This window comes from Euwallacea similis, chromosome 30, assembly GCF_039881205.1.
Source record: "Euwallacea similis isolate ESF13 chromosome 30, ESF131.1, whole genome shotgun sequence".
NCBI lineage: Eukaryota > Metazoa > Arthropoda > Insecta > Coleoptera > Curculionidae > Euwallacea > Euwallacea similis.
In genome coordinates, this window is record NC_089638.1 from 561,094 (window position 1) to 577,617 (window position 16,524).

Below are 16,524 nucleotides of genomic sequence, written 5' to 3' on the forward strand. Positions count from 1 at the left end.
TTTTCTAGGAATGAGCTTTGTTGATGTTATGCGTATTAATTGTCTTCACTTATGTTTATTATCATAATATCATACCTATTTTGTTTGACAATATAACAATTAATAGCAACTGTAACCAGTGCATATAAATCCTCTCTTTCCATAACTTTATTTACATTCTAATAACGAAGCCCTTGATATCCTGCTCCTGATTAGATTCGAAGCATGTTGATATCACATAAACTGCGTTGAATACATACTGACTATCAATCCGAAACACTTGAGGTAATTAGTATTTAATTAAATTTTCCGATTATAGATGGTAACCTCTCTTTCAGTATCAATTGCCTGGAGTGAAATTTGGCCCTATACGAAGCACTCAGCATAAAAGAGGTGAAAAACCGCATTTTCATAGTTGAAATAGCAATAGTGCAACTATGAGTGAATCGAATGAGGAAATCGAAACTAACACGTAAATAAATCAGGATTTCATCGGGAATGAATCAGGATTTTCATTGTTGAAGATTTTTATTTAGGTATGGAAGCATTGGATCTGAAATCACAAAAGGAATAGTTGATATCGAGGTGACAGAGAATTTTTAATTTAGTGTTGAAATACCTGCCGCAAATGGAAGAAATTGAGAGACGCAAGTCGAGTTCAGAAGGTTCGCAGGAATTTAGTATTAGTAGTTTTAGTACGGCACAATAAATAATTAGCAGCTTATCTTCAATGGTATCTATATCAAAAATGAAATAATATCTGGTTCACTCTTTTTGGATATAGTACTTACTAGTCAGGGCGGTAATTCGGGAATTTTCGTTAAGCGACCTATGGAAAAATGGAGAGGTCATTTAAATTGTAAATACAATGCATAGTGCTACAGCCGCAAGTGATAAATTGCTTTAATTGCTCAAAAGTTTTTGAATGGACGGTGGGGAAATTCTCTCTGCCAAAGAGAAATGCGTTGCAGAATATTAAGAGTAATGAAAAATGAGAAGAAAATAAATATTTTCGTTTTTTAATGGTCTCTGTATCTCTAGTTGTTTTCAAGATCCCCTCGTTCGAAATTAAATTTTAGGTAATTCTGTATTTCCCTGTTTATTTAATTTCGCCAAAGTATGAGTATGTATTTTTTTAAAGAAACGTTGTACATATGTAATTTAGATAGCAAGAGAAGTTGGCGAGGTAGAGAAGCATCACTCTATAAAAACACAGAAATACAAAAGAGGCTCCTAGACTTTAACAAACCTTCTTCTAGTTATATTTACCATAAGCCATCTGTTAAGAACCAAGAGACCACATTTTTTGATCTAAAGTGAATTATACATTTTAGCCCATAAATACTTTGTATATAGCATTAGTTTCAGATATCAGCACTGTAAAGAAATTGTTCTTGAACTGCAAATCACCGAAAAGAAGCACGCACGAAGACTGAGTGAGCTAACTGTACGTGGTTAAGACGTTCAGACAACTTGATAAGAAGGTTGTGTTGTAAAGATTTACAGGTCGGTGATAAATAACCATAAAAGCGAAGAGATTGCAAGAGAGGCTGGCAAGGTAAATGATGTAATAGACGAATTGCTCTAGTTGGAAATTAGGTTCGAAAAGAATTTGGCAAGAGCTCAGTCTCTGAAGCAAGTGATAGACTTTTTTAAGGAGCACGTAAGAATCGCGTTTTTTATACTGGGGTGAAATTATTTCTGTGGAAATCAATCTATTCACGCCGATCTTTTTAAAGAACAAAGTTAATTTTAAATTTTAGGTTTTTGATGAGTTAATTGAGTTTCACACGAAATCAGAGAGATGAGTTCCGGAATCACTTATTTTTAATTACATAGCTCTCTATCTTTCATTTTGAAAATTTTACCCCTCTGTCTCAAATTATGTATAATACATCGTAAAACTCTAAATTGAACCCCTCCTCCCCTACACGTTAAATTAAAAAAAAATTATTATTTTTAATTCAAAAGCAGCATTATATATATATACAATATAATATATATACATATCAATATAATGACAATACACCATTGAGTGTAGTTTTCAAAGACTTTTAATTTAAGGTGTCACTTGATCCATGTTTCAATTTTTTTTAAATGTTCATTTTGCTCTACTGGTGACATAAGCAACATTTAAAAATAATAATTAACCTCAAAAGATAACATTTTTTGTCCAATTTAATACTGCTTTTGAATTAAAAAAATATAGTTAAAAAGTTAACGAGGAGTTGGGGGTTACAATTTAGAGTCGCATGGTATAATAAAGGGTGAATCAAAAAAATTCTGATCGATAGCGCATTTTGTTTACTATATATGTAGAAGTTGATTTTAAGTTGTTTTAATTTCGCATTTAGTATACAGGATGTAACATATCATCATGGAGATATTGCAGGGAGAGATAGTACTCTTCAAAATAATAAAGAAATAAAGGAATAAAGAAATAAAGAAATGCGCTAATAGATTCATGGTCAAAAATGTACCTTTTTCGATATACAGGGTGGTAAAGTCTCACATTTATTGTCATATTTTGCGTTTTTTCCATGTATGCCTTGAGTAAAATTTTTTAAATTTCATATATCTATTTTTTAAGACCATCCACAACAAAATGTTAAAAACGGAAGTAACCACGTACAGAGTGTGATGGTTTTTTGGGTCAAGCACTATTTTATGCTTTGTATCTTTTTTTTTGAAGGCCCTGTACCAATTCTGATTACAAATTTAAATTCCTTCTTCAATTCTTTACCTTATTGATCGCTTGCAGTATTTTCGTGTCTTTCACTGTTTTCGTGGAATTTGCAAAAATATCTATCGATGCAAATTAAGATTGTAAAGGACGTAAGTAAAAAAATACTTATCGGGATCATTTATTAACTATCTGAAGTAATATGAGGGAAAGAAAGAAAATATGTGTACGAAATTTTAAAAATTTAACTCAAGGCTTACGTGAGGAAACGACAAAATAAGAAAAAAATGTGAAACATTGCCGCCCTGTACATGGAAAGTGTGGTGCATTCTTGACCACGAATCGATTAGCACTTTTTATTATTTTGCAGAGTAATATCGCTCCCTGAAATATTTCCATGATAATATGTTACACCCTGTATAGTTAGCTATGATATGTTATCTACATATTCATTTTAGGGTGCCTTGTTTTTGGCGTATAAGAAATTCTTCATCAGTAACGAAAAACGCCATTCCTGTCAGATAAAGCAAGGTGATCCTGAGGTGATTTTGTTTACTAATTTTTTGTATTTTGACTAAAAATGAGATTTCAGGATGATGCCATAAGAGAGATTGGCTTGGCAGCAGTCTTCGAAAGACTGGTGCATTACAAGCTAATACTAGAAAAATTGCTTCGCAAAGTCAATGCAAGTGACGTAATTTCAAAGGAAATTGATATGGCTTTATTTAGAATCTCCAGTATTTTGGAAACAAGCAATAAAAAATTAGCATTAGAGAAAATACTGCTTATTCCTTTGAGAGGGAAAATGAGGATATCAGGCAGCGTGAATTGCTGCCTGGAAAGTGATTGAAGAGTGTGTTAATTAAAAAAAAACCTTTTAGTGGAGCAATCAGTGCCGGATGGAAATTGTCCCTTGGATCCCTATAACGAGTTGGGAAACTTTTACACGACGGAAAAGTTCACTATGTACAAACCGTTCAAACAAGTAGTCAATTTGCATTTGTTTGCAAAGAAAATCCTCATAACCACCGTAAGAATTAGGTCTAGTCATGATTTTTGATGCACAATATTATCGTTTTGCAGGAGCGAAACGGCCGTTACTATTATGTAACCGACCTCAATATGAACAAAATTAAACTACCAAATAGGTAAAAATAAAAATCTTATTATCCTGGAGGATTGTAAGACTTCACTGATATTTTTATTTAAGGCCAGTTTTGAATAGCGTCGGGATGAAGGGATTAGGAAAATTCGAGGTTAAAAAAGTGAAAGCATTGATATTGAGATTATCAAAATAGTTACTTTTTGATCTTGTGATCACCTTTTGAGATTTACGCGAATGGGTGATGTGAATGGGTATTAAAAATACACGGCGTCCCAGAAAGAATGGATAACCATCAATTCCTTAGATCGAAATAGGCGGTTTAAATTTCCTTAATTTTATTCGAAAATGTTTCGTTCTCACGTCAGAGGGCTTCAATTGATTAAAAAATGTAATTTTTCTTGGGTAGTTTTAAAATATATAGTTGATATTAAATTATATTAAAAAAATATTAAAATGAATGCGAATGTGAAACTTTCCCATTTGTCGATTGTGTCACAACCCTCCAAAATTCATATAAACGTATTTTTTTATTCTTTAAAATTAGTTAAATTTAGTCGTCATTTTTTACTGAGTCATTTAGTCAGTCTTTATTTTTTACTGCTTTCTAATAAACATAAATTTGTGTACTGTTGCATTAAATCTGATTTTAAACGGCAGTCTCCACCAGCATATCGAAGTTCTCCTTCAACTGCTCGTAGGCCGATTGCGCCATTTGGCCTAACTGTCCTTCAGGCTGCGATACCGGCTCATTCTTAAGAATCTCCACTGATTGCCCCAAGATATCAATGGATTCCTGCAGTTTTTGTTTAAAGTCTTCCTGTTCGAAGGCTCCGTATTGGTACTGATGCCTTGCGTGAATCATTACAGGACCATGCAGTTCGTAGAGAGTCATACCTAGTAAAAGAAAATTAGCAAAAGGCAAAATATGAAGCCTTCTATAGTTGTATTTTGTTCAGAAAAAAGATCATTAGATACCATATTTGGATCATCTTATTGTAGACGGCGAGCAATTATTGAGACAAGAAAATTTTTAAATTCAAGAAACAGCTGTTGTTTAACCTCCGCAACCTTTCTGGAACAAGTTTCACCTCTAATCCTTGATCGACCAGGTTCAATCACATCTAGAACTTCCAGCAAGTGCTGACACAGCTCAATTTTCCGTTCCAAGACGACATCTGGTAGATCTTCCAAGGTGTATCCTTCAGCTTTTCCGTACATCTGAGTCAGAGCGGACCTCAGAATGGTCATGTAGGCGTTTTTAGGGTGAAGAACTGACCTGAAAGATGTTGAAACTTTGATTTGGTCCATCTATATACAAGGTGTCCTAGGGAAAAGTTTTCACCCTGAATATCTTTTCTATTGTTTATTAAAAAAAACGCTAAAACATGTCAACTTTGATAAAAAGGGGAACATTATTTAGTGAAAAAGTTGTTTTTGAAATGTCATCCCTCTAGCTCCGAACACCAAACCTTTGACATTTTCAAATTGGAAGATGGGTTGTGTTATACCTCATTTGAAAAGCAATTTTATTTTCTACAGGGTCAAGTTTTTATTTCTTATTATATATCTTTATAAAAATAAATCTAAATGCTTGATCATGTAGAGAATAAAATTACCTTTCAAACGAGGTATAACACAATCCCCTTTCAATTTGAAAATTTCAAAGAGGTGGCTTCGAAGGGTAGAGGGATGATATTTCGAAAACAATATCCTCACCAAATCATGTCTCCCTTCCTATCAAAGGTGACGTGTTTTAGCGATTTTTTTGTAACAAACAATAGAAAAGATATTCAAGGTGGACACTTTTCCCTGGGACACTTTGTATAGTTTTCTTTACCGATATTTCTTGAAGATGGTTTCTCTCTGCTGGATTCCCTCAGGACCCCCCACCCATTCAACTTGGTCCACTTCGTTCTGGATTGCTGCAAAGACTTTTCTCACTGCACGACCATGGGTCTTGAAATCACAGTGGGTACATTTCCATTCGCAGAGATCATCTAGAGAATGAAACCGTTTGTGCTTTTTAAAAGAATGTGTAAAAGTAATTAAAAAGTTGCAAGCTTTTGGGCGAGATATTATTATTACTTTATTTGACCATCAGAGCAACCCATGACTCAAAGCTAGGCATTCAAAGTTGATCGCAAATGATTTTTGAGCCAGTCTTGAGACTTTTGTGAGCCTAATTCTGACAACTACCAACCTAAAGCGTTGGTTGAAACTATCACACCGTTATCACATCTTTGACACTTGAGGCTGCTCATATGAGTCCCTAATTCCGTCGGATCAGCACATCTCTGGCATGTGCATTCAAAGTATTTGCTCTCTCTGAGAAATTCTCTTCGAACAAGGGTGGGCCACAGGGAATAGGTGTAACTGCTGAAAAGCTCACCACCCGTAGGGACATCAATGGACGCCCTCACATTTACTCTGAAAAGGACGGGTCTTTTAGTGACATTGAGAAAGCTTAATAACAATTACGTGGTTCAGAATAAATGTAGTAAAACATTGGAAAATTAAGAAATCGGTAAAAGTCGCAAAAGCAGGAAGTACCTAATGCGAACTGCCTGAACTTCTATTTGATTCGAGTAACTTGAATCTACATTCTTGAATATGAAGAATAGAACTTTCTCTGGGATTGAGGTAATTCCTCGGAAGAATTTTACCCCCCAAATTCAAGAATTTGGCACTTGAATTCAACTGATTATTACTATCGGTACACACAGGACACATGATCACACTACGGATTTTAAAGTACACCTAACGTGACAAGATCTTTGGCTTCTACAGAAATTTGACATCAAAATTATTAGTACATTACTTGGCCTGGTCTGACCAGATTTTGAACTTGAAGTGACCTGATTTTTTCCAGGTGACTTGCATGATTCCGTGATTGCTTTGAAATTTCGCTAGATGAACAAAAAAAAGTCACTATATTGGTACTAGTCCCAGCACGCAAAGCTGAAATTCCATTTCCCATTAGCTTAAAATGCTTCCCATTTAAATAATCAACCCCCATTTGTCCGCACTTTTTTGTAGGAAACCCACGACTAATATAGCCTTAGAGTGCCCTTAAAGTATTATAAGCGTTTGCAATGTTAATGGTTAGATTTATCCTTAAGCGTTCTCATCAAAATCATTTCTTTTTTATTTTCGTTTTTTTAGTATAGTATTGAATTTTGACCTAATTTCAGCCTGCATAGATGGTAACGATTTGCTCTTCAAAATACATACGTGCAATCGCTGAGTTCTCCATTTCCAGTACAATCAACAGCATGGTGAATATTTGAGATACAGTTGTGAGACAAAATAGCCAATTTAGGGAACAAACATCTGATATTGTAGAAGCTCGGTGTTCGAGCTTCAAAAGCGTTAATTTCCAGAATTCCGCACACCTACAAAATTCCTCAATTCTCTTCAGGGTTTCCTCTATTTGAAAATGTACCGTATGAATCAGCTCTTCTGAAAATTGCTCCTGCTTGCAAGGTCCTCGGATGTATTCTACCACATTATGCTGGTTGAAACCCCAAACAGGCCTGGATTTTCGCTCTTCATTATGTGCTTCCATGAACGACACCTCTTCTTCCCATCTTTTTGGATCCTTTTCCTTTACCAATAGTACCCTGACGGAAATAGGCACTATTTTTTAGTCTGCAAATTTCACGAAAAAACTATCTACCTAAGAGGAGTGATGCACTCGTACTGAAGACACACATCTGAGGGATCTTCCACTGCTTGGAACTTGACATTGGCCTTGGCAAAAATTGGACACTCGTTCTCTTTGTGGACTTTCAGCTTCTCACAATCAGGTCCGCAGACTGGCCAAGAGCAAGAGGAACATAAATAAGTGCAATCTACTGCAGAGAGACAACCCAGGCATAGACAGGGACTATCTAAAAGGTTTAAAAAAATTGTACTTACCGAATTGGTGGAATTATGAGATGTCTTATTTGTGGTATACTAAAACACATTAACGCCAAAATTACGTCTTTCTAATTCCACATAGCAAAAATTTAGACACACTATGTGAAAAAGCATAAAATTTACTATCAAAGAGCATTTACGTTGCTTGATAACCGAATTAGAGTAGTGTAAAGTAACGAAAAAATTCTTTCTTATAATTGTTGATGCTTCTCTAGGGTGTATGTTACTAATTTTCAAGTCAACAATTCAGTAAAATGTAGGAAAACCATTTCCAAAGTATACATATAGATTTTCAGGCAAATTTTGAAATTTTTGAGGTACCGTTTTTCGATTTAATGGGTCCTATGTTCTTCCAGGTTACCTCAATTGAGGCCCTGAAGCCTTGGAAGCCTGGGGTTCCCGGGTCGGGCATCGATGTTGCCTAAAGAAAGTACTTGTAGATGTAGATGTTCAAATCAAGTATTAATTTTTTCACCGAGTAATTTGTTCAAATGGTTTTCTTGTTCGCTTTAAAAGCGTTTGAGGCGGCCAACCGTGCAGATCCTAAGCTTAACAGTATCAAACAGTGTGGAATTTACAAGAACGTTTCGGTATCTTATAGTTATTTAAATGAAAGGAAATCACCTGATTTCTTTCCGTAAAATTTAGAAAACAGCCTAAATTACTGCCGGGAACTCAAAGTGGTGACAATTTAATTAACTTCAAAAGGAGAGCAATTTTCAGAAGAACGATGAAAGTAAAGGAGCAGCCTTGATCTTGATTCTTAATTTCCGCGGAAGTTCTTCCAGGCAGAATGGCCAACTCTTTACATAATTAGATGCCTACCTGATTTCGGTCCATAGGCAAAAGGTACTTCAGAAAAAATTAAATCGCCAGCTTTCAGATCCTGGCTAGCAACAGCATAACGTCCTACTTTCTCATTCTTTTCAACTTTGAATAAATCCTGAAATGCAATTTAAATAGTTCACTTTAGTTGAAATGAACTCGTAAACAAAACTCGCCGCTACAAAACAGCGAAACAAAAGGTAAAACTTATTTTATTAAACGAACCTTTATATCACCCATATCCAAATCCCAGGTGTTTCACTAGATATCACTTGAATAATACCGAAGCTCAATCACTATTGACGAGTAACGCTATAGTTTTTTCGTAGGAAGTAGTTCAACTTTCCCAAGAAAAATTCACTACTGACGGAGTTTGTTTTCAAAATAAGCGGTGTTATTCGATTATGCGGCTTTTATATTTAGATTTAGAGTAAAAATAGATGATAGAATATCATGGAGCGAGCCGAAGTTAATGATTACTTACTTTCCTTCATAGGTTTCTAGCGATACTTAGGTGCACTATAATTAAAACGTAAACAACGGATTTGACAAACGCGCAACAGTGATTGATTGAAATGTAATTTATTATTAAAATAACTTTAGCTACAGTACACTACTTATTATTTATGTACATTCATCAAGCTAAAAAGTTCATTAATAATCACTAATTATTGCCAGCATTTTGACGCCCCAAATGGTGACGAACTCCCCATTTGAAATTGGCGTTTTTGTCAGTTTTCACAAAAGAAAAGACTGGTCCAGTTATTCCTCGATTACCATGCTGTTCTCTCTTGTTTCTGAGCTCATCTGCGCTCAAATAAAAACGATTTTCTTTAAATAGTGGCCGAGCCTTTAACTTACTTGTTCCATGTGCATGTTTGGGGGCACTCGAGACAATTGTCGCTACTGTAAATAGGAACAGGGCGATATACATCTAAAATAAAATTAAACGAAAAGCAGTAAAGTAAAGGCAAATGCGAATTGACACATTATAAAAAATAATGAAAACCCACTTACAAATTTACTGAAATACATTTTCCCAGCCTAATAAACACAAATTTGCTTGCACACAAGGTTACGTACAGAAGGTAACAAACTTCAGAAGAATTCTACCACTGAAAACATACGAAAATGTACACACTTTCATTACTTATTTGATCGTGACAATAGATATAGAAAGTGCTTTAGTGGGACCTAATTTGATGTGCACTTGAGTGGAAAAATTGATTTTTTTGTCATCTTTGGTAAGTCTCATTACTTGGTAGAGTTGGTAATGATTGGTAGGTTTGGAAATAATGGCAATTTTAAATTCGAACAGCTGCTCTGCTTTTAATACAGATATGTAATAAGTGCGTAGGTGATGTGGTTATTGCAGTTATGTAAAAATATCTTATGAATGAGATTACAGGTTTTTACTATTTACTATTTTGATTTCACGAGGAATATTTTCAAAAAGACGCCCCCGACCTGTTATTCTGGCGGTCGTGTGTGCATACCCACTTAAAACCTCGGGATATTTGGGTAACCCTTTCGACGATCTAGAACTGTCCCTGAGGGATATATCTTCAGCGCCGAGGAGGCGTTAAAATTCTGCTGTTTATAATTCTATAAATCCAATCGTTATTGTAGTCTTTCAAGGGACGAGGGTTTATTGTACCCCTATTATGTGGCGTATTCCGCCCTATTCTTTTCTTTATTGGGTTGTTGCGTTGTTACCCTATTGTCCTTCTTCAGTAGCGGCACGCGCCGGTGGGACTTTAAAGTACATTGATTTTGTTTTCATGAGCTAAATTGCATAAATACCGTGTGGCTCTAAATTGTGACCCTAAACTTTTCGTTAACTTTTGTTGGGTCTGGGAACTTAACAAATATAAAGCTTTAATGGATACAAACGCTACAATACAAAAATACACTAAATACTAAACAACACTACACTGCACTAGAACTCTTTTACTGTCTTTCACTATGTTTTGCCTCGACGTACGCTACTGAATAATACTCCCCCTGGGCCGCGTCACGACGACCTTTTATATCTCTCGGCAGTCCTTCTAGAAAGGTACGTTCCAGATTTCGCCGGAGAACGCGGGAAGGTCTAGACGGTGGTAGAGAGAGAGACCGTCCGAGTGGCGAGTGTACCGTGAACGAGAGAGCGCGAGATCCACGCTCAGTAACGGTCCCAACAACTTTTTAACAAATGATTATTTTTTTGAAAATTCAAAAGCAGGATTAAATAGAACACAAAATTCTATCTTTTGATTTTGTTTATTTTTTTTGTCGCCTATGTTACCGATAACGCAAAATGGCCGATATTTTTTAATTGAAAAGGAGGTCGAGGGACACCTTAAATTAAAGGTCTTTCAAAATTATATTCAATGGTGTATTGAGATTCAAAATGTATCGATTAATTTTTGACAAAAAAGGTATAAATTTGGTAAAAATGCAATCCAAACTCAGTTAAATAGTATTTAGATAATGAAAAAACATGTTTGGTGATGAAAAATTGTTTTGTTTTCCATTTTGTGCTCATAAACAAATCTTTGTTAAAAAATAAATTAAAAATAGAGAAAAATAATCAGACTCTTTGTAAGCACAAAATGGAAAACTGTTAAATAGTACTTAGATAATGAAAAAACTTGTTTTTGACAGGAAATTAGCTTGTTTTGTGCTTACAAAGAGTCTGATTATTTTTCTCTATTTATTAATTTATTTTTTAATAAAAATTTGTTTATGAGCACAAAATGGAAAACAAAACAATTTTTCATCATCAAACATGTTTTTTCATTACTTACGTACTATTTAACTGAGTTTGTATTGTATTTTTTACCACATTTATATTTGTTTTTCTCAAAAACGAATCAATAGATTTTGAATCGCAATACACCATCGAGTGTAGTTTTCAAAGACTTTTAATTTGAGGTGTCACTTAACCCATGTTTTAATTTTGAAAAATCAGCCATTTTGAGCTACCAGTGACGTAAGCAACATTTAAAAAAATTACTAAACGTCAAAAGATAGTATTTTTTGTCTTATTTAATCCTGTTTTTGAACTTTTAAAAAATAATAATTCGTTAAAAAATTAACAGGGGAACGGGGGTCAATTTAGAGCCACACGCTATAGAGTGATTTAGAACGTTTCAGCATTTTGACACGTATTCTTACCACTAAATTTTCTCGATTCGGATACAAAATCATTTCCACAGACGATGCAAACATCGATGTTATTAAGATCTGGGAGACAACTTACTGCCTATGAAACATAATACAAAACCAGAGCCTTGAAGGAGTTAATAAAAATCGGGACCTTAGATTGGACTACAGGACGATTCTTCGAAAGCAAGACGGGTGGTTTACCCTTTCCCTATTATTGACTTTTTGATAATGCTTTAGTCAGCAATCAGATATCAGATCTCGTAACTTTGGTCATAATATGTTATAATAAACATAAACGAGGTTCGATATTAAGCCAGGCCCCAGACAATCTCATCATTAGTACAGAAAGTGATAAGAAATGCACGACATCATCTTGACCCTTCCCTAAACCAATTTCGTGCAATATTTCTATAGAGAAGGAAGTGAGAGCTTGGAAGAGAAATAGGGGCGACCATATTTAGTTTCTTCTCAACACTGTTCATTTTTATATCCCCCCGGAGGATCCGCATTTCAAAGGTCCTCGAGAAAGATTGGCAGAGTCAAAATGATAATGTTTTGCATTAAAAAGAGAGAAATCCCCGGAAGGATAGAATTCCATGCCCCCGAGCGAATAATTACGGACGATTTGGTGAGTAAAGAATACAAATAAAAAGGGGTCCCTTCGAGCGTATGTTTGCTTTCAACCATTGTGATGGAGCTATATTAAAAATGTCGAGCTTTGGCGCTCTTCTTTTTCCGGAGCCGTAATCAGGCTGTTAATTTTTGAATTGCTTTCGTTGAGTGCTTCGTTGAAAGGAAAAAAGTTATCTTATTAAGTCAGATTTTTACTCCTCTTTCACAGAAATGGCTTTTCCATTTATTTCCTCGGTTGGGCATACAAAAGCCACAAAACACACTAGGCAGGAATTTTTAACGAAGAGAGAAGAATATGACGAATAAATTCTGTCATAATCCCGATATTAACGCCCCGGTGCCCTAACTTGGTCGCCGTTATTTGGAATTATGTTCTTACTGCCTACTTTAATCCAAACCGGCCCTATAAGCGCTGCCGCATCTCCTGGATTTCCCCTCCCGAATGATTTGCGAATTTGTTTTCTTTCCTCCCTAATTAAAGGTTTGAAACAAGCGGAAAGTGTCTAAATTAATTAGGGGTCCCGACAGTTCAGGTGAGAAATATTCGCGTTCATGGTAATTCCTGAGCCTCTCCCTCAACAAACAAAAAATCTTCCCTCGACTTACTACTTTCTTATGCTATTTTTTATTAACATGGTCTTCTTTTTTACCCCAAATGTATATTTCTGTCACGTGGGATGGCTGTAATTAATCCTATTTAACTTCATCTTCTGCAATTAATTTTAGCCTTAAGGGGTGCAAGGAGATAGTTCTTGATCGAAAAGTTGTCGTATCCTTTAAAGGGCAACGATAAATATTGTTCAGAACACTGTTTATCCATAGTTTAAAGCCAGTTTGTTTTAGATTGGCTGCTCTCCAAAGCTTCCCCGGGTGTGTCCTCACATAGATTATAAAGTGTGACCTATCGCTTATGCCCATTATCCGTCTTGCGCCCATAATTCCATACAGGAGTGATTATGAAGCCTATAAAACGGAGTTAACAGGGACGTAAATGGTATGTTTGGTTTCTGGGCCCTGCGTGCCTTGCCAAAATGCAGCTTACTTAGAGAAAATGTTCGAATATCTAAAAAACAACGTGTTATTCCAGCAAGTCAAATTTCTATTAGTAAATATCAATATCCTGCAGAGCAGCCCGTATTGTCTGGAATTTTAAATCAGTTTAAGACCGATTTATGCGGGTGGATAAACGAGACAATGCGGGATAAGAAAATTATCTGAATTATTATTTTGCATTATTTGGTGCCTGTCCTGGACAGTTCGTGGAATTCAGTTTTGAGGTTTATGATCGTACAATTAGAGGCAATTTTGCAGTGATCAGGATTATTCCGAAACAAATTAGTTCAAATTGACGTGAATCGTCACAAGGGACATTAAATTGGGATTATCTGAATGATGAAATATAACATCCCATGCTTTTGAAAAATCTGCTTTCATATTAATAGATATTTTCTAAGCACGAAAGCCGTGGTCCAGTAGAACGGTTTCCTGCTATTAAGATTATCAAGGGCCATGAGGTAAATTTATTTTCGTTGTCTCTTAATGTTTACTGAATTGAAGCGGTAAGTGAAGAGTCCGGTGTATTTATTCGTTTTTCCTCTGGTGGTGGCCATGACACACTTCTGTAATGGAAATTAAGCGCAGCGATTTCGTCTTTCTTGCTAAACTTGTTATCATGCTTGAATATCACAATATCCCCCAGGTAAGCGTTACATGATCCCATTGAGATTCATATCTAAGTATTGAAGAAATTAGTCATCCCCATAGGCCACGCAAAAAAGAAGTAAACAATGTCTAGACGCCTGATAAACCTTCTAGCGGTCCAATATATTGAAAGTTATATATTGATTATTATAATATATGATACTGAAATATCTTATTAATCGTAAATTTCAATGTGCGTTTCATATTCAGTTTCTTTAAATATGTACAATTGGTCAAGAATTTATCTAGGTATCTATAGGCCTCCCAAGTGAAATCTATCTTTGCATGCTCCTGATAGTTTCCGATTATTTCTGAATGTGAGTTATGTAGCCATCCCTAACATAACAGCACCATCTACATCTTCATATGGTCATCAGTATTTCTTCGCATTTTATCTTGTCTATACATTATCCCACATATGGACGCCTAGCGCTACGAACAACCGATGCTCATTAGCACCTAGAGATGAGGAAATTAATGTGGTTTTGATTTTGACCATTTTACAGCATTTTGAAATACTTTAATCGCAATACATGTTTATCTCTGACCCGTTTTTATCTGACCTATCGTGATGGCTAATTTCTTCAATATTTATACTGAGCATAGATTAGTTCAGGTTGTTACATGTAGTGTGGAGGTTACTCGGTTGATGTGTGGTTAGCATCGGTTCATCGTCATTGATTATGTCCTCCGTAGTAATGGATGAAACACAGAAAAAAGTAAATTATATGCACTTTCTTTGATTTTACGCGTCTTCGGTAATGGTTCCTTGGCAACGATACAAGCATCGTTCCATTTAATTCTGTGAGCGTTATTGCTGATATATATTTGACCCATTAAATTTTCCGTTTTTAATGTAGCTTTAGTGCTCTTTGGTTCACCATTTAAAAAGTCTAGAGATTTCGCCATATTATATTTATTTATATTTATGTCCTCAAAACTGCTCTAATATTGAATTTATTTCCTAATCGTTTCATTTGGTTTGATATACCTGCTCCGTATGCTGCCTATACCGGGTGTTTCCTAAGTAAGATCCGTAACTTCAGAACACAATTTATTATGGTGTTTAAAGAAAAAAATCCTACAAATATGTAGCCAGAAACGTTTCGATTCCGTGATACATGTTATTGAAAAAAATATATATATATATATATATATACAGGGTATTTCAAATTCGACCCTCACCATTGGGATCTCGGAAACTAGAGGAGATACGAAAAAGTTTAAATGGGGGCAAAGTTGCGCAATCTAGTGCTTGATCGAATACCGTTTTCAAAATTTTAATTTTCCGAGCACTTCCGAAGATATCCGAGAAAAACTAAAAATTGGAGAATCCATTTGTATTTTTTTTTAGCGTTATTTGACAAGAAAGGTTAAATCCGTAAGCACATTTTCATTGTCACTTTTTCTCAGCTACACAATGACATATTCAAATTTGCGATCCGACGTTTCGTCTTTCGGCTACCATCATCAACTTTATTTTTTCTTATGGGCGCCATATTGGATTTTTCGACAAAAAAATAGTGCGTTTCATTCTGAATTCATTGATATAGAACTTCTTATAATTTACTTTTTTAAAAGCCGAAATATTTAAATAAAAAGAAATATTACATAGTTGGCCTTGACTCCATCGAAAGACTTTCTTTTGTTCGCGTTATATGACAGAACTTCTCAAACGAATTTAGAGCGTGTGCAGATTTCCAATGAAAATGAGTTTCCGAAGTGAAGAAAAACGAGATATGTTAAGACTTTACTACAAATTTGATAGGAACAGTACGAAAACAGCTCAAATGTATTTTGAGTTATATCCGGAAAGACAACAGCCGCATAGAACATTATTTAAAACTTTGGACGAACATTTAGCTGAGTTTGGTGCTTTTGAAAAATCTAGGATGAAGTATGGAAGCAGAATGGAAGAAGATACTAGAAATAACCTACTGGCAAAGACAAAACTAAATTATTATTAAATGATACAACAAGTGTTTAGATTGACGACCTTCCTCCTGCATACATAAACGAACACGTCTATTTAAATTAGTGACAGCCCTAATAATATTTCTCCTTCTGATTACTCTACATTGTGTAATGATGTTTTCTCTAAGTTCTTCTATTGTGTTATAATCTCGATTCTCATATATTCTATTTTTCAAAGTGCCCCACAAAAAAGTCGTCAATTTGAGCACTTGTTGTAACATTTAATAATAATTTAGTTTTGTCTCTGCCAGTAGGTTATTTCTAGTATCTTCTTCCATTCCGCTTCCATACTTCATCCTAGATTTTTCAAAAGCACCAAACTCAGCTAAATGTTCGTCCAAAGTTTTAAATAATGTTCTATGCGGCTGTTGTCTTTCCGGATATAACTCAAAATACATTTGAGCTGTTTTCGTACTGTTCCTATCAAATTTGTAATAAAGTCTTAACATATCTCGTTTTTCTTCACTTCGGAAACTCATTTTCATTGGAAATCTGCACACGCTCTAAATTCGTTTGAGAAGTTCTGTCATATAACGCGAACAAAAGAAAGTCT

At 35.1% G+C, this 16,524-nt stretch overlaps 2 protein-coding genes across 2 annotated transcripts in view; both read right to left on the reverse strand.

Moving 5' to 3' along the window:
* The window catches only part of LOC136417886 (cytidine deaminase-like), a 74,457-nt gene that overhangs the window by 31,182 nt on the left and 26,751 nt on the right, over positions 1-16,524 (reverse strand). The gene's annotated exons all lie outside the window — the stretch shown is intronic.
* LOC136417871 (SET domain-containing protein SmydA-8-like) lies at positions 4,342-8,894 on the reverse strand. The gene is made up of 9 exons (XM_066403726.1): positions 8,739-8,894; positions 8,514-8,631; positions 7,444-7,657; positions 7,210-7,387; positions 6,999-7,159; positions 5,968-6,194; positions 5,605-5,764; positions 4,856-5,043; positions 4,342-4,661 (listed from the first exon to the last, which is right to left on the reverse strand). Exons 1-9 carry the CDS (start codon positions 8,751-8,753, stop codon positions 4,414-4,416), a joined length of 1,509 nt encoding a protein of 502 aa, XP_066259823.1. The 5' UTR covers positions 8,754-8,894; the 3' UTR covers positions 4,342-4,413.